The sequence below is a fragment of the Vombatus ursinus genome, unplaced genomic scaffold (genome assembly GCF_900497805.2).
Source record: "Vombatus ursinus unplaced genomic scaffold, bare-nosed wombat genome assembly UNPS02004704.1, whole genome shotgun sequence".
Taxonomy (NCBI): Eukaryota; Metazoa; Chordata; class Mammalia; order Diprotodontia; family Vombatidae; genus Vombatus; species Vombatus ursinus.
Window position 1 is genome coordinate 561,606 of NW_020944482.1, and position 23,628 is coordinate 585,233.

The 23,628-nt window shown below is 35.1% G+C and overlaps 1 protein-coding gene across 1 annotated transcript in view; it reads right to left on the minus strand.

Moving 5' to 3' along the window:
- The window catches only part of TBCD (tubulin folding cofactor D), a 445,631-nt gene that overhangs the window by 192,208 nt on the left and 229,795 nt on the right, over positions 1-23,628 (minus strand). The window contains exon 18 of the mRNA XM_027840857.1: positions 11,406-11,491. Coding sequence (XP_027696658.1) covers positions 11,406-11,491 — 86 coding nt within the window. The remainder of the gene's footprint in view (positions 1-11,405; positions 11,492-23,628) is intronic.

Sequence of the window (23,628 nt, forward strand, 5' to 3'; positions counted from 1 at the left end):
AAACTTTCAATGTAATTGACTATATCAATAACAAAAATCATATGATTAACTCAATAGATGCAGAAAAATCTTTTGACAAAATTAAAGTCATTCCTATTTAAAGGACTAGAAAGAATAGGAATAAAAGGAGCTTTCCTTGAAATGATTAAGTAGTATCTATCTAAAAACAAGAGCAAGTATTATCATAATAAGGATAAACTAGAAGCCTTCCCAGTAAGATCAGGTGTGAAACAAGGATGCCTATTATCAATACTATTATTCAATATTGTTCTAGAAATGCTAGCTATAGCAATAAGACAAAAAAAACTTTAAGGAATTAGAATAGTCAATGAGAAAACAAAACTATCATTTTTGGTAGATGCTGGAATGGTATACTTACAGAATCCTAGAGAACCAACAAAAAAACTAAGTGAAACCATTAACATCTTTAGCAAAGCGGTAGGATTATACATCATCAGCATTTCTATATGTCACCAAAAAATCCAGGAGAAAGAGATGGAAAGATATATAAAATACTTGAGAGTCTACTTGCCAAGACAAACTCAGAAACACATTTACAAAACAGTTTTGTTTTGTTTTGTTTTGTTTTGGGGGGGGGTGGCCTAAGCAATGGGATTAAGTGACTTGCCCAGTCACACAGATAGTAAGTGTTATGTGTCTGAGGCTGGATGTGAACTCAGGTCCTCCTGAATGCAGGGCCGATATTCTATCTACTGCACCACCTAGTTGCCCCCCACAAAACACTTTTCACACAAATAAAGACATATCTAAACAAGTGGAGAAATATTAATTGTTCATGGGTAGGCCAAGTCAATAATAAAAACGACAATCTTACCAAAATTAATTTACTTATTCTGTGTCACACCAATCAAACTTCCACAGAATTATTTTATAGAGGAATAAAAAACAATAACAAAATAAATCTTGGAGAAGAAAAAGTCAAGAATATAAAGGGAATAAATAAAGAAATGTGGAGAGGATTCTGCGAAGATGGTGTAGTAGGTCAGAAAATTCCAAGCTCTCAAGATTTTCTCCCACAAAAGAGCTACAATAGTGCCTCAGGGTGAACATGGATACGTAAAAATAAATAAGAGTAGGGGCAGAACAGGGTAGTCTTCTGGGAAAATCCACGAAAATCTAATGAAAAATCCCAGGACAAAGTTTGGTCCCTGTGAAGAGTAACCACTTCTAGACTAGTAACCCCTTAAACAATAAGGGGCAAGTCCTGGGGTTAGTTGGGTTGGAGGCTGCCTACCCAGGGTCAGTGAGGGGAGTTGGGCATCTGAGCCTGGGAAGATAGAGGGAACCTCTGCTGACAAAGAACTCGAGACCCAGCTGTGCTGCAGAGACATGGCCAGGTGTGAGAAGGAACCAGCACACACCTCGTGAGTGCAGGAGCAGTGGGGCAGGGACACCAGTAGCTATGGCATTTACATAAGGCTGGAGATCTTAGTCTAGGTTCCAAGCCAGAGAGAACTAAAGGAGGATCTGAGGCCAGAGGCACCATCCCCCATACCCCAGGACTAGAGGTGATTACAAAAATTAAGCAACTACCAAAAAAAAAATGCACAAAGGAGAATGAATTCAAACACAGAGAATTACGACTGGGGTTCATCTTCAGAAAAGGACACTGAAGTAAAGAAACTCTCTTCTGCCCCAAAGAGTAATGTCAAATGGTCAACTGCCCCCCCCCAAAAAAAACTCATAGAAGAACTTTAAAAATCAAATGAGAGAGATTGAGGAAAAACAAACAAAAAAAAAAGAAGAAAAAGAAGTATCATCACTGTTACTCAATATTGTACTAGAAATGTTAGCTTTAGCAATAAGAGAAGAAAAAGACACTGAAGGCATTAGAATAGGCAAAGAAGAAACAAAGCTATCGCTCTCTGCAGATGATATGATGGTTTTTGATCTGGAGAACAAATCAAAAAGAGAAAACATAAGAACAATCAGACTACCCGAAGCTATGATCACAAAAAGAATCTTGATACAATAATACAATAGGTAATTAAAGAAAATTGTTCTGAAGCATTAGAGCAAGAGGGGAAAGCAGAAATAGAAAAAAAATCCACTGATAAACACATGAAAGAGATCATACAAGGAAACCCACAGGAATTATAGCCAAATTCCAAAATCCCCAGTTCAAGGATAAAATATTATGAGCAACAGAAAAAATATATTTAAATATGGCAGTGCCACAATCAGAATCACACAACACCTGCAACACGAAAAGACCGCAGGTCTTCGAACAGTATATATTGAAGAGCAAAAGAACTGGGGTTCTGGCAGAAAATATCATACCCAGCAAAGCTAAGCATAATCCTCAATGAAAAAAAATGGATATTTAGTGAACTGTTAAGACTTTCACTACTGTGTTTAAAAAAAAAAAACCCTGAACTTAATAGATTTGACATATAAAGGTCAAGAGAAATATAAGGTACATACCAAAGACTAATTACAAGGGACTCAATAAGGACAGACTATTTATCTTTTATGTATATAAAATGTAAAACATATGTCTAAGATTGTTATTCGTAATTGGGTAGTTCATAAGAAAGAGTGAGGTAGACCTGAGTATGATAAGACTTTAAAAAGTAAAACTGTTCACGAACAGCTAAAATGACTAGTTCTCTTACATAAATGAGGCATGAGAGGAAGAACAGACACAGAGGAATTAGATGGAGGAGAAGGGCTATTAGTTCTGATAACGTACTTTCATCAGGAATGGGGTCAAGAGGGAACAATACATATATATCTAGAAGAATATAAAAGTCTTCTAAATTCAGAAAGAAATAAAATGCTAAGGGGATAGAGAGGGAGGAGAGAATAAGGGAGGGATCTCGTGAGGGAATAGGTAAGGGGAGGTTATAGAAGGGGGTTTAGATTTATGGGATGGGAGGAATCTTTGTGGGGGGAAGGTTAAGTAACAGGAAGGCAATGTAGCGGGAAGAAGAGAAGAACTAGAGTAAAGAGGGATAGGAAATAAGAGATATGCATAAACATAAAACAAAGACCAGGAATAGGGGGCAGCTAGGTGGCGGCAGTGGATAGAGCACCAGCCCTGGATTCAGGAGGACCTGAATTCAAATCTGACCTCAGACACATAACACTTACTAGCTGTGTGACCCTGGGCAAGTCACTTAACCCCATTGCCTAGCCAAAAAGAAAACAAAAGAAAAAAGAAAACGATTAGGAATAGAATTTGTTAGGGAAAGTGTATGTTTATTTATGTATGTATGTATATATGTATGTATGTAGGTATACATATGTATATGTATATCCATATCTATAAATATATCCACACTTAATTATAGCCTTCTGGGATGAGGTGGGGGATGAGGAAGGGGGAAAAAAGAAAAACGTAAAAGTACACAGCAGAGAACAAAAGAAAACTTACAAGGAAGCAAAGAAATGATGGATAGCTCTCAACACAACATGCAGTATTTATTGCATAGGTCTTCTTGAAATATTAATTTATTGCTATATATTTTGAATTCTCTCATATTTTGCTGTGCGCATGACTTTTTTTATTTTCTTATTTTGTATTTGAGTTTTAATATTTAATTTTATAATGTTTCTTTTTCTTCTCTCATTTATTTTTAGAAAAAGAAAAGAAAAAAAAAAAGAAAAATGTGAAGGCAGCCTAGTAGTATCAGATTTCAAACTATATTACAAAGTGGCAATCATCAAACCAATCTCATACTGGCTAAGAAATAAAATAATAGATCAGTGGAACAGATTAGGTACACAACACACAGCAAGAAATGAGCATAATAATCTAATGTTTGAGAACCCCAAAGATCCAAGTTTTGAGGGCAAAAACTCACTTTTTCTCAAAAATTGCAGGGAAAACTGGAAAGCAATTTGGCAGAAGCAAGCTGTAGGCTCACACAGCACACCATCCACCAAGATATGGTCAAAATGGGTACATGATTTAAACATAAAGGGTGATATAAACAAATTAGGGGAGCATGGAAAATTTTACCTTTCAGATCTATGGATAATAAAAGAATTTATGACAAAACAAGAAACAGAAAATCATGGGAAGCAAAATGTATAATTATGATTATAATGAAATTTTAAAAATTTTGCACGAACAAAACCAATTCAACCAAAATTAGAAGAAAAGTAGGAAACCGAGGGAAAATCTTAACGCAAATTTTTTCTGATAAAGGCTTCATTTCTCAAATACATAGGGAACAGAATCAAATTTATAAAAATAAGAGTCATTCTCTAATTGAAAAATGGTCAAAGGATATGAACAGGTAGTTTTCAGAAGAACAAATCAAAATCATCTACAATCATATGAAAAAAATGCTCTAAATTACTATCAGTTAGAAGAATGCAATTTAAAACAATTCTGAAATACCACCTCATCCCTATAAATGCCAAATGCTACAGGGGAGGAGGGGAAAATAGGTACACTAATAAACTCTTGGTGGAGTAATGAACTGGTCAAAACATTCTGGAGAACACTTTGGAACTATGCCCAAAGGAACATAATACCGTCCATACCCTATAACCCAGCAATACCACTGCTAAGTCTGTATCTCAAAAAAGTAAAAAAAAAAAGGAATAGAACCTTATATGTATAAAATTATTTTTACAGATCTTTTTGTGGTGGCAAAGAATTGGAAAGTATGAGGATGTCCATCAATTGAGGAATGGCTGAATAAGTTGTAAATGATTGTGATGCAATACTACTGTATTCTACTACTGTAGAAATGAGGAGCAGGATGGTTTTAGAACAACCTGGGAAGACCTATGAATTGATGAAGTTAGCAAAGCAAGAACTGTACACAGTAACAGCAATATTGTAAGATAATCAACTCGAAAGACTTAGCTACTCTGATAAATACAATTTTATCCAAGAGAATTCTGAATGATTCATGATAAAAAATGCTATCCACCTCCAGAGAGGGAACAGATAATGTCCAAGTACAAATTCAAGTATAATCTATTCATTTTCTTTATTTTTCTTGCCTTTTTTTTTTGCATCATTGTATGGAAGTAAATTTTACATGACTGAACATGTATAATTTATGTACTGCTTGCCTTCTCAACAGGTTAGAGGAGGGGCAGAGGGAGGGGGAGAATACGGAACTCAAATTTTTTTAAAATGATTGCTAAAAATAAATAAATAATTTTGGGGGGGAAAAAGCAATGTCTGATGAATATCAAGGAGAAGGAAATTTACTTGCTAAGTTTCAACAAAGAATTTTAACAGGTGGGTGAGATTAAAATTAATATTATGACGATAATATATGACTTGATTATTATTTAATAAAGTACTTGTTCCATATTTCTTCAATTATTAGAACCAAGTAGCAATCTAATCTGAACTTATAATCTGAATTTCAAATTATGTTTTCAAAGTAGTTAAAATTTGAAAAACAAAGAAGCATAATTGTTTCACCATTGCTCATTAAAAATATTGATAAATTTTAAGAGAAAAATATTTGTATCCTCTTAATAAGTAAAACAAAAGAAAAATACTTCAAAATATTTTTCAACTCCTCAGCCTTTTAAATCTTTTTTTATATGATTTATAATATACATGTTAGTACATATGTATAATTTATCAATAAAAATATATATACTAGAGAAAACATTTTATTGATTAGATATGTTACGTGATCAAAAAATGTGGAGACCAGCGAACACTGAAACAAAGGATACTCAGTGCAGCAGGACTGAAGTCATGACAACCTGAATTCAAATCCTGCCTTAGATCTACCAGCTGTGTGATCCTGGGCAAATTATTTAAGGTTTATCTGCTTTAGTTTCCTCAACCTTAAAATGGACTGTAACATAGAGATAATAATAGAACCTACCTAACAGGGCTGTTGTAAGAATAAAATAAGATAATATTTGTAAAGCACTTAGTAGGGTAGTGCCTGGCACACAGTGCTTAATAAATACTTGTTTCCTTCCTTCCAAAAAATAGGATCAATATTTATCTTTTGCAGAGCAAAGAAGTCGTATATTACTGAAATGTTAAACACAGTCTATAGTCACAAGAGTTTTCAAGCTGAGAGGTGGGAAAATTTATCAACTCTTCTGATCAGTCCAAGAAAGCTTTTAAGTAAGCAGAAAGATTTAAAATTGCCTGAAAGAAGGAAGAAAAAGAGCAGGCTTGACAGGGAAAGTAAGGAATATTTCTGGAATAACGGAACAACTTGGACCAAAAAAAAAAAAAAAAAGATCTAGAAAACAATAGTAGGATAACAAATACAACAACAAAACAATGTGGTAAGAATGGTTGGGGGATGGAAGGCTGGGGTGTCACAAGTACACCATGTTGATGCAATCTCTTTAAAAGAACCTATGGACAAATTTCTCAAACACTAACTACTCATCAACCCAAAAAGTCACTCGTATTATCCATATCCTAAATTGTTCATGAAAACTGGGCACTCTATATTTTTTTCATTCTTCTACCTTTTAGGCATAGTTTAAAATATAGGAAACAAAATTTCTTTTAAAATTCAAAATAATTAAAGAACCACTATAAACTTTAGACCACTGCTAAAATCTCTTTGACTACCAGAAGATTTGTGTGTATGGCAATATATTTCCATTCAATATAATGTGCTTATATTTTACCTTTTTGGCTTAAACTTTCCTACTTCCTTTTGTTAAATAATTTATTTATTTTTAGTTTTCAACATTTATTTCCTTAAGATTTTGAGTTTTAAATTTTCTCTCTCTCTCTCTCCTCTCTGTTCGCCAAGACAGCGTGCAATCTGACACAGGCTCTGTTTACACAATCATATTGAGCCTATTTCCCTATTAGTTATGATGTAAAGAACAATTAGAACCAATGGGAGGAACCATGAGAATGAAGCACACGAAACAACAAAGAAAAAGGAGAGCAAATAGCATGCTTCCATCTGCATTGAGACTCCATAGTTTTTTCTCTAGATGGGGATAACATTTTCCATCATGAGCCTTTTGGAGTTGTCTTAGGTCCTTGCATTGCTGAGAAGACCCAAGTCTGTCAAAGTCAGTCATCGCACAGTGTGGCTGTTACTGTGTACAATGTTCTCCTGGTTCTGCTGATTTCATTCAGCATCAGTTCATATAAGTCTGTGCAGGTTTTTCTGAAGTTGCCTGCTCACCATTTCTTATGGAACAATAGCATTCCATTACATTCATATACCACAACTTGTTCAGACATTCTCCAACTGATGGGCATCCCCTCAATTTCCAATTCTTTTGGGCACTCTATTTTTAAGGTACACTATGCACATATGTATGCACATATACCATCATATTTAAGCTTCATAAAAGGTAGAATTCAACTAATGTTTCAAAATTTTAAGCAGGATTAGAATGAAGAAACCAGAGGATAAAATGGAAAAGAACACTGGACTAGACTTCAAGAGAAATGTATTCCAATCTTGTCTCTGTTACTTAAAATGAGCTCTCAGGCCCACTTCAGTTCTCTAGGCCTTTGCTTTCTCATGTGTACAGAATGGACTAGATCCTATGAGTCTGTTATTCTAAACTCTGAGATAAAGATTATACAATAAACAAGAATGAAATGTGAAAGGTAATAATGAAAACATGTTAGATATTCTACAACAAATTTATAAGAGAAAAAAAAAAACAAAAATAAGGTATGTTTTGCTTGGTAGTAAGATAACCAGCACAAAATAAAGAAATTCTGTCTTCCAGTAAAACCTGGGAAATAATTACACTTTAGAAAAGGCAACAATGAGATGCAGGGCAGGGGTGGTGGTGGCAACTTTTTAGTTTATAGATCTCACAGGTCCTTAGTGGACCTTAAGAAAAAAACAATCCAGACCAAATGAGTGAATTATCTAAGTGCTTGACCGCAAGAAACAGCAGTGACCAAGCTAGGGAACTACCCCATAAATCTTCGAACTAAAACTTCTATACCAGGTGTCTACAAACTTTGATCATGCAGAAAAATTGTTTCTGACACTTTCCATTCTTATATTTTATCTTGAGAGAATCAATATGTTCATAACATTCAGCAGAAATGCCACACAAATGGGAGAGAAAAGCTTTCAACTATTTTTGTTTATTTGTGAGATAAATTCCTGTAGAGTGACAAAAATATTAATTATATAGACTATCACAAGTTACCTTGCCCAATAATTACAGAGAGTACAAATACAGTTCCAAAATGTAAGTAAGCTCTCTCCTCACAATCAGAATCACAATGGATTATTAAGATGCAATTCATCAAACACTTAAAAAGTGACATGGTGTTGAACACGAAGACAAAAATTCCCTGGCCTCAAGGAGTATACATTTTGGGGGGAAAGTGGTGAGGGTAGGGGAGTAGAGAATGCAATTCATGTTCTACAGAATGTGCTGTAGAAATAATAAATAAAATGCAACAGAAATAATTATATCAAATGGATATGAAATAATGTTCCAGGTAACAGTGTCCAAAGCAATTTTTAGCATTGTCAAATCATGTGCAGTGATTCATTTTGTTTTGACACAATAAATACTACCAATGAACATTAAAAAAAACTCTACCCCAACACTCCACTACCTCCCCAGATTGGAGATGGAGTAATAAGAAGTACAATGAAGTTCCTCCCTCCAACCTCCCCCTACAAAAAACTTCTTCCAAACAAATCCAAAGAAGGTACTAGAACACTAATAAAGAAATACAAGAAAAGCCACAGTTAAGTCATTTTCCTGGCTCATGTTGGCATAAGGAGACAGATGTCAAGGACAGGTTGTAGCTAGGTACAGGATAATGATTGCAGCACAGGGAGAAGTTGTCCAGCAGAGCAAGAAGACATCCTAGACACCTAATATAGGGGCCTAAAGCTGGGTAACTTGCAGAAATAGATGCCAACTGAAGGTTTGTCACAATTACCCTGTTACAGGACACAGACTCGGAGCTGATTTGGTCAAATCACAGACCTGCATCTATTGGTGGCACTGCAGGGACAGAAGTGGTGGCAGAAGCAAACTATGTACTAAGCAAAAAGAAAACTCAGAAGGAAACAACTGTGTGACTTCAACTCCAGGAACAGAATAGGGTCTCAGTTTCCAGATTCCAGACTAGTCTGAAGCCTACAGAAGAATAACTGAGACATTTAATCTCAGACCAAAACAGAGCTTACAGGTCTGTCACCCTGAACCAGCAGAACTTTCCAGCTCTCTGATAGTGACTAAGTCCAGCAGCAGTTCAGTGAAACTCCAAACATGCAAGCCTAAAGGCCTACTGCGCATTACCAAAACACAAGTCATGAATTTGCAAAATTCAGACCAAAAGACCAATCAGATTTTGCCCTGAATCAAACCCCTTTGGGAGCACTAAAAGCTTGCAGGTCCCCAATCTGACCTGTCCTGAAATAATATAGCAGTCAGTATCCCCAAGAAAACAAGAGCAATATTAGTCCAGGCATTCCCTCCAAAAGAATACAGAGCCTGGACCTAATATGAAGTCCAAAGTGAGAAAGAAAGCTAGAAGAATAAGCAAACAAAAAAAGGACATCATCATAAAGATGATGGCAGAGACTACCAAGACACTCTCTAGAAGAGAATGACTTCAAAACATTTAGAAGCAAAGACTCAAAGGAAAATACAGCTTGGGAACATTCAACTAAAATTCCTTGCTATATAAGGCAAAAGTTTTTTTAAAAAGTTAAAATATTTTTATAAATTAAATATCCACATTAGAGGAAAAACTGAAATATAAATGAAAGCTATAGAATAAAGAACTGGAAAATAAATTATCAACAGGCAGCAAGAGATATAAATAAAACCTTGCCCAAACAATGAGCTCCTTGAAAATTATAATAAATCTACTGACTCTATAACATAAGAATTACTAGAGTCAAAAAAAACTGAAAAAAAGATTAAATAAAATAAAAGATATTTGATGGTAAAGACAACCGACCAAGAAAATAGATGGAAAAAAGATAATTTAAGAATCAGTGAAAGCCTTCATAAAAAAAAAATACATTCAGGATATCATAAAAGGAAACAACTCAGACCTCTTAGAATCAAAGGGTAAAAAGAAAGAAGAAAAAATCCATCAGTCACACCTATAAATAAACTCCCAAATGAAAATTCCCAAGAAGAGGATGGCCAAATCCAGAGTTTCCAAGTCTAAAAAAAAGTACTGCAAACAGCAAGAAAGAATTCAAATAACAAAGAGCCACAATCAGAAAAACACACAATTTGGCACCGCTATAATGGAATAGAGAATTTTGAATGTGGTATTCCAGAAGGCAAAAGATATAGGCTTACAACTAAGAACAACTTATCCAAATTGAGTATAATACTATAGGAGAAAAAAGAGACCTTTAATGAAATAGAGGATTTTCAACCATTCCTGAGAAAAATACCAAAACCACATAGAAATTTAGAAGCACAAAGGAGTCAAGAGAAATAGAAAAAGGTAAACATGCATGAACAAGAAACTAAACAAGGAAAAACTGCTTACATTCTAAAATGGGGAAATAATACATGTGTCCCCTCAAAACGCTATCATTACAGGTCATAGAGAGGTCTAATTTAGACAGAAGGCCTGGAAATGACTCTGTAATATGTTGTTGATTATAAAAGAAAGAAAGAGGAAGAGGTATACACTAAGGGAAGAAAAGGAAAAGAATGTTAGGGAAAATTATCTCACATAAAATCAGAGTGAGGAAGTAGAAGTCTATACCAACAAAGAAGTGATGGAGGAAGTATTTGAAATCTGAATCTCATTCTCAATGAATTGGTCAAGGGACAGACAAATAGGTGTAAAAGCATATGCATATGCACTCATACACACACACACACACACACACACACACACACACACATATACACACAGAGTTGGGTACAGAAAAGCTCTTCACTCAATAAGGAAACAGAAGGGAAATGGGAGAAGAAATAGGAAAAGTTAGAGGAAAGGTAATTAAAGGAGGGATTAGTCCCAAGTAAAACAAATTCTAAATAAGTATGTATGAAAATACTTATAGCTCTTTTTGAGGTGGCAAAGAACTAGAAATTAAGGGGTTATCCATCAATTGGAGAATGGTTGAACAAATTACAGTATATAAATCTGAAGAAAGAACATTGTGCTTGAAGAAATGATAAAGAACATGGTTTCAGAGAAACCTGGGAAGACTTGCATAAACTGATGCAGACTGAAGTGAAAAGCAGAAAAAAAAAGTATACAATGACAACAATACTGGTAAGATAAACAACCCTGAAAGACTTAGGAACTCTGAACAACACAATGACCAATCAGAATTTCAGTGGACTAATAATGACACATGCTATCCCACCCTCCAAGAAAGAAATAAAGGAATCAAAGTATGGAACAAGATTTTTTTTAAACATGGCGAATAAGGGAATTTGTCTTTCCTTACCACAATTATTTTTATATTTTTAAGTGAAAAATTGTACAAACTTACCTTATATTAAGGAAGCAATTAGATCGGTTACCAACAGCAAAATAGTCAGCTGTAGTCAAAATATCAATTCCATGAGGAAAAGTACCCTAAAAAAAATTCTGTAATTAGAATATGCATATTAGAGTAACATTTCTTTAAAAAATTTAACATTAAAATTTAAATTTAATATTAAAATTAATATTAAATCATCAATTAAACAATTAATTAATTAAAATTAATATTGGTTTTATTAATTAAATAATTATTTAGTATTAAAATTTGAAATTTAATATTAAAATAAAAAAATTTAATATTAAAAATAGCACTTTCTCTGGACTCAGATGATCTAGGTTAAAATCCCAACTTCATGTCTTAGAACTTTTATGATGCTGGGAAAGTCAATTAACCTCCTTCAGTTTCCTCCCCAAAACTAAGGGGCTGGACTAGATAATTTTTGAGTTTCCTTTCAGTTCCAGATCTGTGATGCTATAAATCAACTGCTAAAAAACTGTGTACATGAATAAATTAAAAATATTTGCTTAAAAAAAACACAAAAATTTAACTCCAAAATTTAATTTCATGAAAAATTACTACAATATTAAAGAAGAAATATACTATTTACTTAAAAATAAAAATTCATACCTAAAAGAAAAAGCAAAAAAGGTGGTAGGCAGGCATTTTAAACTCAATATATCTAAAACCAAATTGATTATTATTCCCCCACAACCCTCTCTCCTCTTCCTAACTTCCCTATTACTTCCAAGGGCACAACCAACCTCTCATTACACAAGCTAACAGAGTAGATGTCATTTTTGACTCTTGACTCTCTCACCCACCATGTGCAATCAGTTGCTAAGACTGGTGGATTATATCTTTCTAATATCTCTCCTCTCACAAAATGCCCACCCTGGTACAAGATCGCATCACCTTATACCTAGTGACAACCTTCTGTTTGGTCTCCCTGCCTCAAGTGTATTCACACTCATTATCCCACTTGGCTGTCAATTGATCTTCCTAAAGCAAAAGTCTGACCATGTTATTCTGCTATTCAATAAACTTCCTATTACCGCCAGAACTAAGTATAAAATGATCTGCTTGACTTTGGGCAAACCACTACAGCATCTTTGCCGAGAAAATCCCAAATAGGGTCACAAGAGTCAAACACGACTGAAACTGAACAACAACAAATAATCTGGTCCTTTCCTACCTTTCCAGAGTTCTTACACCTTACACCCCTCCCATCTATATTCTCTGCAATCCAGTAATGCTTCCTTCTTTTACTGTTTTTACTGCTCCTTGCATAAAAAACTGATCTTCCAACTCCATGCATTTTTATTGGATATCTCTCATGCCTGGAGCTGTCTCTTTCCTCATTTCCACACCTTATCTTCCCTGGAACCTTAAATTCCTGGTTAAAATATTACTTTTTACAAGAAGTCTTTCCTGATCTCCACTAAAGCTAGTGACTTATTTTTGTGATTATCTCCAACATATCCAGTATATATTTTGCTTTTACATAGCTGTTTACATGTTGTCTCCCCCAATTAGATGTGAGTTCCTTAAGAATACAGACAGTTTTTATGTCTTTCTTCATACCCCTAGCACTTAGCACAGTTCCCGGCACACAGTAGGCACTAAATAACTGCTTGTTGACTTGAGAGGTAGATATTAGTTCAATCAATCAGTCGATCAAAAAGCAATTATTAAGTTCTTACTTAATGCCAGGCATTACGATTAAGCACTAAAGGGGGGGAAAAAAGTCCTTACCTTCAAGGAGCTCACACTATAATGGAAAAGATACCATGTAATAAATTGTTAGGTACATAAAGGATATATACAGAGTAGATGATAAACAGAGTAGCAGAGATTGGAGGAGAAACTTAATAAAAAGTGGGACTGGAAATGAGATATAAAGGAAACCAGGGAACATAAGAGGCTGAGGTAAGGAGAGAGAACATTCCAAGGATGAGGACAAAAGACAGTACAAAAAGATAAGAGACAGGAGAGAGAATGTCATATATGAAGTAAAGAAAGTAGGCCAGCATAGCTAGATCATATGAAAGCATCAAAACAGACACACAGTAAGAAGACAGGAAATGTAGGAAGGGATAGGTTATGAAGAGCTTTAAATACCAAATAAGACTTTATATCTGATCCTGGAGGTAAGAGAAAATGACTGGAATGGACTGAGTAGGGAGGTGACATAGCCAGACCAACTCTGTAGGAAAATCACTTTAGGAGCTGAATGGAAGATGGACTGGAACAGAAAGAGCCAGGCAAATCAATTGAAGTCTATTGCGGTAGTGTAGGCAGGAGGTGATATCAGTCTGAACTAATGTGGTAACTGTTTAAGTAAAGAGGATGTATACAAGAGATGCTAAAAAGGTATAAATGACAATATTCTGTGGAGTGAGAGTAGGGAGTTGAAGACGATACCAATGTTGTAAGCCTGAATGACTAAGATGACAGATTCCAAAACAATAAGGAAGTTGGAAAGAAGAGACAATTTGTTGGGAAAAATAATGAGTTCTGATTTGGACATACTGAATGTGGCATGTAAACAGAGTATACAGTTTTAGAAACCAAAGATGCAGTTGAAAATACCTAACTAACTAATCACAAAAACTTAGGGAGATTATATAATATCTGGTAATCATCATCATAAAGATAATAACTGAACTCAAGGGAAGCAAATAAGATCACCAAATGAGACAGTATAGAGAAAAAAGAGAAAAGGTCCAGAACAAAGCCTTGGGAAGCAAATATTTAGCAGAAGTGACATGGATGAAGAATAGCCAAGGAGACAAAGAAAATGTAGTCAAATAAACAGGAAGAGAATATAGAGAAAAGAAAGCATTTTAAATGCTACAGAGAGATCAAAAGGATAAGGATTGAAATAAAGCTTAGTTTTGGGAATTTCTCGTAATTGGTATGTGTGAGAATAATATACAAAGGTAGAGGAAAACGTAGAGGAGTTAGCATCAGATGAGCCTCAATATTATCTGACAAAGGAAGGTTGAATAGAACAAACACACACACACAATTTGGTGTAGAAAAACATCAATTCAATATAGAAATAAATGGTAAAATGGTACCATTTACCAGAATGGTAAAAGCAAGGGGAGGGATTAAGAGGGAAAATAATGCTGGAGAAGGAATAGTTGAAAACAAAACCAAATTACCTGAACCTGAGGGTGATTTGAGAAGGTAGGAGAGAGAAACTAGAAAATGAGAGGTAGAGAGGCAGCAAGGTGGCACAGTTAGAGAGAGCACAGGCCCTGGAATCAGGAGGACCTGAGTTCAAATCTGGATTCAGACACACAACACTCACTAGCTGTGTGACTCTGGGCAAGTCACTTAACTCCAAATGCCTCGCCAAAACTATATATACATATATATATATAAAACACCCACGTTCAAGATAAGACAACTTGTCTTTAACCTTAACAATCTAAACTTGCATACCTAAAGTGTTCACATTTCTTCACGTAAAGGAACCCTTGACACTGTTGATTATCCTCTACTATTTGATACTCTCTAAGTTATTAGGACACCATTCTCTCCTGGATCTCTTCCTACCTAACTAACCTAATCTCCTTCTCCATCTCCTTTACTGAAGTCTCAGTCAAATCATAACCTCTACCCATAGATGTCCCTCAGTGTTCTATCCTGGGCTTTCTTTTCTTCTCCCTCTATACAATGTCACTTGGTGCTCACTTAGTTCCTACGAATTTATTTACCATCTCTAGTGACATCGTCAGTGACTGCACTTTAGGAAAAATCATTTTAATAGCTGAATGGAGGATGCATTGGAGTAGGGAGACAGACTTCACGCAGGCCGACTCATCTGCAAGCTATTGCAACAGTCCAGGCATGAGCTGATGAAAGCCTGGACCAGAGTGGTGACAGCGTCAGAAGAAAGAAGGGAGCATATTTGAGAGATGTTCAAACTGAGAGCTGAGATATATTGAATTGTTTAGAATGACTCCTCGGTTGTAAGCTTGAAGGACTAGGATGATAATGTTGCCCTCTTTAGTAAAAGGCAAGGGAGGAGAAGGGCAGGGTTTTGGGAGAAAGGTAATAATTTTTTTAGATATGTTTAGTTTAAGAGGTCTATTAGACATCCATTTTGAGATATTTGAAAGGTATTTGGAAACGGGAGACTGGAGATCAGTAGAAAGGTTGGGTCAAGATAGGTATGTACAAATAGGTCCTTTTCCCTTCATTAAAAAAAATATTGAGAGAAGATTCTGGAAAGATGGTGGAGTAGGTCAGAAAATTCCAAGCACTCGAGATTTTCCCCCAACAAAAGACATAAAAATAGGACATGAAGGCAAGCATAGAGAGGTAAAAATAAATGAGAGAAGTGGCAGAAAAGGGGTCCTTCTGGGAACAATCTGAGAATATCTGAAGAAAAATCCAGGAAGGGGTTTGGTCCGGGTGAAGAGTAAACACCTCCAAGCTAGGGACCACTTAAAAAACAATTGGCAAGCCCTGGGGATAGCTGGATTGGGAAGCAGCCTCAGCCCCAGCCACAGGAACTTTTACCCTGGGACAGTGAAGAGTACAGGGTGTCTAAGCCAGGGAAGATGGAGTGAACCTCTGGTGACAAAGAACACCAGACGAGCTCTGCTGTGGATAATGGTGGGGGTGAGAAGGAACATTCATAAACACCGGGTGAGTGCAAAAGTAGCAGGGTGGGATGCTGCTAGCAGTGGGCACTTACAGGAGGTTGGAGGTCTTGGTTTTAGTTCCAAGCCAGAAGAGAGAACTGAAGGACAATCTGAGGCCAGAGACCATTACCCAATACTCCAGAACTAGAGATGATTACAAAAACTAAACTACAAAGAAAAAAAATGCACAGGCAAAGGAGAAAGAATCCAACCACAGAGAGTTACTATGGGAATAGAGAATACTGGGGTTCATCTTCAGAGGAGGATACTAAAGCAAAGAAATCCTCTTCTACCCCAAAGAGTAATGTCAAATGGTCACCTGCCCAAAAAGAATTCATAGAACTTTAAAAAGACTTTAAAATTCAAATGAGAGAGATTAAGGAAAAACTTAAAAAAATATAAGAAGAACAAAATCCAAGAAAAACAAGAAAATTATGAAAAGAAAGTCAAGCAATCAGAAAAGGAGATCCGGAATCTTGTTTGTTTGTTGTGACCCCTGGGCAGGGTCACACAGCTAGTGTTATGTGTCTGAGGCTGGATTTGAACTCAGGTCCTCCTGACTCCAGGGCCAGTGCTCTATCCACTGTGCCACCTAGCTGCCCGAGATCCGGAATCTTTTTTTTTGGGTTAGGCAATGGGGTTAAGTGACTTGCCCAGGGTCACACAGCTAGTAAGTGTTATGTGTCTGAGGCCGCATTTGAACTCAGGTCCTCCTGAATCCAGGGCCGGTGCTCTACCCACTGCACCACCTGTCTGCCCCGAGATCTGGAATCTTAAGGAAGAAAATGACTCCTTGAAAATCAGAACTGAGCAAGGGGAAGCCAGACAAATTATAAGAGATCAAGAAATAATAAAACAAAATATAAAGAATGAAAAAATAGAAAATATGAAATATAAGAAAAACAACTGGAGAACAGATCAAAAAGAGAAAACAAGAATAATCAGACTACCTGAAGTTACGATCACAAAAAGAATCTTGTTACAATAATACAATAAATAATTAAATAAAATTGTCCTGAAGCATTAGAGCAAGAGGGGACAGCAGAAATAGAAAAAAATCCATTGATCACACCTGAAAGAGATCATAAAATAAATTCTGTGGGAATTATAGTCAAATTCTAAAACCCCCAGTTCAAGGATAAAATATGAGTAACAAGAAAAAAATATTTAAATATGGCAGTGCCACAATCAGAATCACACAAGACCTACAGCCGCAACACTAAAAGACTGCATGTCATGGAACAGTATATATCGAAGAGCAAAAGAACTGAAGTTCTGGCTTAAAATATCATACCCAGCAAAGCTAAGCATAATCCTGAATGAAAAAAATAGTTATTTAATGAACTGTTAGGACTTTGTTAAAAAAAAAAAAACCTGAAATTCATATAAGATTTGACATACAAAGGGCAAGAGAAAAATAAGGAACTTAACAAAGACTAATTACAAGGGACTCAATAAAGACAGACTATTTATCTTTTATGTATGTAAAATGTAAAACTTATGTCTAAGATTATTATTAGCAATTGGGTAGTTCTTAAAAAAGACTGAGGTAGATCTGAGTATGATATGACTTTAAAAAGTAAAACTGTTTAGGAACAGCTGAAAAGAGTAATTATTTTATACAAATGAGGTGCAAGAGGAAGAACCAACACAAAGATGTTAGATGGTTCTGGAAACCCACTATCAATTGGGAATGGGTTCAAGAAGGAACAATACATACATACATACATACACACACACACACACACACACACACACACACACATATGTGAGTATAAAAGTCTTCTAAATTCAGAAAGAAATAAAACGCTGAGGGGATAGGGAGAGGGGAGAAGATAAGGGAGGGATCTCTGGAGGGGAGGGTGAGGGAATAGGTTAAAGGAGAATATAGAAGGATGTTTAGATTAATGGGAATGGAAGGATAAGAGATATTACAAACATAATAACAAAGATCAGAAGTAGAATTTGTTAGGTAAAGTATATATTATATATGTATGTATATATGTGTATATATCTATATCTATATATAAATATATCCACACATATTTGTAGCCTTGGGGGAGGGAGACAACAAAGCAAAAAGTGTGCAGCAGAGAACAAAAGAAAACTTACAAGGAAGCAAAGAATAGACAGTTCTCAACACAACATGTATTTATTATATATAGGCTTTCTTGAAATGGAAATTTATAGCTGTATGTTGTACCCTCTCTTACATTCTCCTGTGCACGTGACTTGCTTTTTTCCCTGTTCTTATTTTGTATTTAAGTTTAAATATTTACTTATATGTTTGTTTTTCTTTTCTTATTGTGTATTTAAGTTTTAGCAATAAAAAAGAAAAAAATTTAAAAATCTGTGGGAAACAGAATTAGTAGTTGCTGGACAAAGGGTATGTGTACCATTTTACAGCCCTTTGGGTATAGTTCCAAATTGTTCTCCAGAATGCCTGGATCAGTTCACAACTTGCAACAGTGCATTAGTGTCCCAGTTTTGCCACACCCCTTCCAATATCTACCATTTTCCTCTTTTGTCATATTAGCCAATCTAGTAGATGTGAGGTGGTCCCTCACAGTTTTGATCTGCATTTCTCTACTAGTGATCTATATATAAACACAGATTTATATAATAGTCATTTGGAGCTTGTGTGTGTGTGTGTGTGCTTTTTGGCTAGGCAATAAGGTTAAGTGACTTGCCCAGGGTCACACAGCTAGAAGTGTCAGGGTCTGAGGCTAGATTTGAACTCAGATCCTCCTGACTCCAAGGCTGGAGCTCTATCCACTGAGCTGCCCACTGAAGCATTTTTTATATGACTATAGATGCCTTTGACTTCTCTGTCTGAAAACTGCCTGTTTATATGCTTTGACCATTTATCTATTGGGGAATGACTTGTATTCTTTTAAATTTGCCTCAGTTCTCTATATATTTGAGAAATAAAGCCTTTATCAGAGAAGCTTTCTATAAAAATTTTTTCCCAGATTTTTGCTTTCCACCTAAGCATTGATTTTGCATTGGTTTTGTTTGGGCTAAAACTTTTTTGACTTAATATAATTAAAATTATCCATTTTATATCTCATAATGCTCTCTATCTCATCTTTGGTCATAAATTCTTCCTTTATTCATAGATCTGAACTATTTCATGCTCCCCTAACTTGTTTATGGTATTACCCTTTATGTCTAAATGATTTATCCATTTTTGACCTTCTCTTGGTAGGCAGTATAAGATGCTGGTCTTTACCTAGCTTCTGCCATACTGTTTTCCAGTTTTCCCAGCAGCTATCAAATAGTGAGTTCTTGTCCCCAAAGCTTGGGTTTTTGTGTTTATCAAATACTAGATTGCCATGGCCATTTACTACTGCGTAATGTGTACCTAATCTATTCTACTGATCTACTATTCTATTTCTTAGCCAGCACCAGATAGTTTTCATGATTACCATTTCGTAATGTAGTTTCAAATCTGGTATGGCTAAGCCACCACCTTTCTTCACATTTCTTTTATTAATTCCCTTGATATTCTTCACCTTTTTATTCTTCTAGATTATTATTTTTCATAACTCCACAAAATAATTTTTGGCAGTCTGATTGGTATGGTACTGAATCAGTCAACTGATTTAGGTAGAACTGTCATTTTTACTATATTGGCTCAGCCTACCCATGAGCATTTAATATTTTTCCAACTGTTTAGATTTGACTTTCTTTGTGTGAAAAGTGTTTTGTAATTATGTGGGTTTGTCTTAGAAGGTAGACTCTCAAGTATTTTATATAGCCTATGTTATTTTAAACGAAATTTCTCTTTCTATCTTTTCCCACAGGACATTGTTTGCAATAAAAATGCTGATAATTTATGTGAGTTCATTTTATATCCTGCAACTTTGCTAAAGTTGTTCATTATTCAAACATTTTAGTTAATATTCTAGGATTCTCCAAGTATAGCATCACATTGTACGCAAGGGGATAGCTTGTTTCCTCACTGCCTATTCTAATTCCCCAATTGCTTTTTTCTTCTCTTATTGCCATAAATTACATTTCTAGTACAATACTGAATAAGAGTGTTTATAACATGCATTCTTGCTTCACCCCCGAGTCTTACTAGGAAGGCTTCTAGCTTATCCCCATTACAGATAACATTTGCTGATGGTTTTTTATCATTTACTACTTTTTTTTTTTTAACATTTCCTACTTTAAAACTACATTTTACCACTTACTGCTTTTTAAGGAAAGCTCCATTTAATCCTATGTTCTCTAGTGTTTTTAATAGAAATGAGTATTGTATTTTGTCAAAAGCTTTTGCTATATCTATCGAGTTAATCATATCATTTCTTTCTTTTTTTTTTTTAAGGCAACTGGGGTTAAGTGACTTGCCCAGGGTCACACAGCTAGTAAGTGTTAAGTGTTTGGTGTGAGGCCAGATTTGAACTCAGGTCCTCCTACTTCAGGGCCGGGGCTCTATCCAGTGTGCCACCTAGCTGCCCCCAATCATATCATTTCCATCAGTTTTGTTATTGATGTGGTCAATTATGCTGACAGTTTTCCTAACACTGAAACAGCCCTGCATTCCTGGTATAAATCCCACCTGGTCAAAGTGTGTGAATCTTATAATACATAGCTGTAATCTCCTTGTCAGTATTTTATTTAAAATTTTTGCATTGATATTCATTAGGGAAATTGGTCTATAGTTTTCTTTCTCTGTTTTCAGCTTCCTGCTTGAGGTATTACCACCATTGCAGGTGGTATTTGGTAGGACTCCTTCTTCGCCTACTTTTCCAAATAGTTTATATAGTATTGGAATATAGTTTATATAGTATTGGAATTAATTGTTCTTTAAATGTTTGGTAGAATTCACTTGTGAATGTATCTGGCCTTGGAGATATTTTCTTATGGAGCTCACTGATGGTTTATTCCATTTCTTTTTCTAAGATGAGATTATTTAATTATTCTATTTCCCTTCTGTTAATCTGGGCAATTTATATTTTTGTAAATATTCATCCATTTTCCTTAGATTGTCAGATTTAGCTCCTAATAATTGTTTTAATTTCCTTTTCACTGGTGGTGAATTAATTATTACCCTTTTCGTTTTTGATACTGGTAATTTGGTTTTCTCATTTTTTTAAATTAAATTAACCAATGATTTATATACATTATATTTTTTTCATAAAATCAGTTCCTAGTTTTATTTATTAATTCAATGATTTTCTTATTTTCAATTTTACTAATCTCCCCTTTGATTTTCAGGATGTCCAATTTGGTGTTTAATTGGGGATTTTTAATTTGTTCTTTCTCTAGTTTTGTTTTTTTTTAGTTGCCTGCCCAATTCATTGATCTTCTCTTTCTCTATTTTACTGACGTAAGCATTTAGAGATATAAAACTTTCCCTGAGTACTGTTTTGGCTGTATCACAAGGATCTTCCATCTGCAAAAAATTTCACTCACCCTTTTTGTCAACTCTTTTTCCTTTCTATTTTTCTCCATTTCATCTCTTAACTTCCTAAATGAATGGTCAATATCTGAATCTTTTATTTCTTTAACACATATTCCTTGTTTGGCTTTTGTCCCAAGACTAAACTAAAATTACCCTCTAAAAGTTCATCAGTGTCCATTAATCTATAAACCCAAACAACCTTTTCTCAGTTTTCATCTTCCCTGACCTCTTTTTGCAGGATTTAAGCTGACTACCCTTTATTTTGAAAAAGTCTCTGCTTCTTTAGATTCTAAGGACACTGTGTTTTCTTTCTTTGTTGCCTCCTCTTCTACTCAGTATACCCTAAATGTTGATTATTTCCTACAAGTGAGATCTCAGCCCTTTCTGTTTTCTTTGCTTTTAATCTACATTCTCTTCGACAAAGATCTCAAACAAGGTTTGAATTTATATCTATAACTAGATGACTCCATAAACCATACATCCAGTCATGACCGAAATTCTAATAATGTGTCTCCAACTGCCACTCTGACATTTCCCCTCTGTCACTTTTCAAATTCATGTCCTAAATGGTATTCACTTTCTCCTCAAATCTGATCCCTTTATCCTTTCTCTTGTTATTTCCCTATCTTTGTCAAAGGAAACACCACTGTCCTGATTGACCAGTGTCAAGATCATGGAATCATCTTTGACAATTAATTTGTCTCTCAAAATTATTTTAAATCCAGGAAATTCTTCCTTAGAAATATCATTAATAATAACTGCAAACCAAAATAATCACATGAAAGAATGACCCAAATCATAAGCGAAATGCAAATCAGCCCAACACTAAGGTTTCACCCCACAACCTGCAAACTGGCAAAAATGTTAACAGTCAATGGAAGATAGGCACATCGGTTCATTGTTGGTGAAGCTGTAAATCAGTAAAGCCATTTAGAAAAGCAATTTGGAATTATGCAAGTAAAGTGACTAAAATGCCCATACCTTTTATTATAGGCATAGGTATAATTCCAGCACCCTTAGTTCACGTTTGATAATAGGAGGAAATGAGGCACTCACAAGTCATTAAACATTTAACAAAGGAGAAGGTTTACTTTGCCCCAACAGAGCAAGAATACAGTGAGGATAAAGTAGTTCTTAGCTTCTCTAGATATGGCCCTCCTTATTTACATCTGGAAACACAACTCAAGAGGACTCAGGTTCCCACCAAGTCTGAAAGGCCCAAACTATGTTCTCTTGGGACCATTTATGGCCCTAGGCCTAAAAGCTGAATCCAGAAAGCTGAAACTAATCAGCTTTCAGCTGTATCAGGGAAGTCAGGGAAGCTGCATGAGGAAAATGTTGGTCCTATCATAGCCTTTGACCCAGAAAATAAACTACTAGGCTTATACCTCAAGGAAATCATTGACCTTGATATGAAAGTTTCTGTATATACCAAAATATTTGTAGCAAAACTTTTTGTGGTAGCAAAGAAGTGGGATGGTGGGAGTAGACAGATGTCCAGTGATTGGAGAATGGCTAAAAGAATGATAGTATATTAGTGTAAAGGAATATTTCTGTGCAATAAGAAATGACAAAGAAGATGAATGCCGAGAACCATGAAAAGATTTACACGATCTGACACAGACTGAGCTAAGCAAAACAAAAACAATATATACAATGTAAATAAAAAGTACAATAACAAAACAATCAAAAATAAAAGTTCTGAAGTTACAAAGAACAAACCATGGCTCCAAAGAAAAGAAATGAGATGACACCCCCATCCCACTGTTTTGTAGGTGAGAGAGGTGAGAGATCCACAGCTGTGGCACATTATATTTGTTTCCAGAATTTTTTGATATATGAATTGGCTTTTGAGAATTTTTTCTTCTTTCTCTTTTTCCTTTATAAAATATTGTTAGTTCTAGGGGATAACAGGGACAGGAGTGGCTAACATGAGATGAGATACTGAGAGAAATGCTAACAATTAGAAATATAAAATATATCAATAAAACTTTATTTTATAAAAGAAAGATATATTTCATATAAATACTCTGCTTTTCAATTCCATTGCTACCAATATAGGTTAGGGCTAGGCCCTAATTAATTTGTACACCAAAATTATTTCAATAGCCTCATAACTGGTTTTCTCTTTGTCCCTTCCAATTCTTCCTGCACTCCA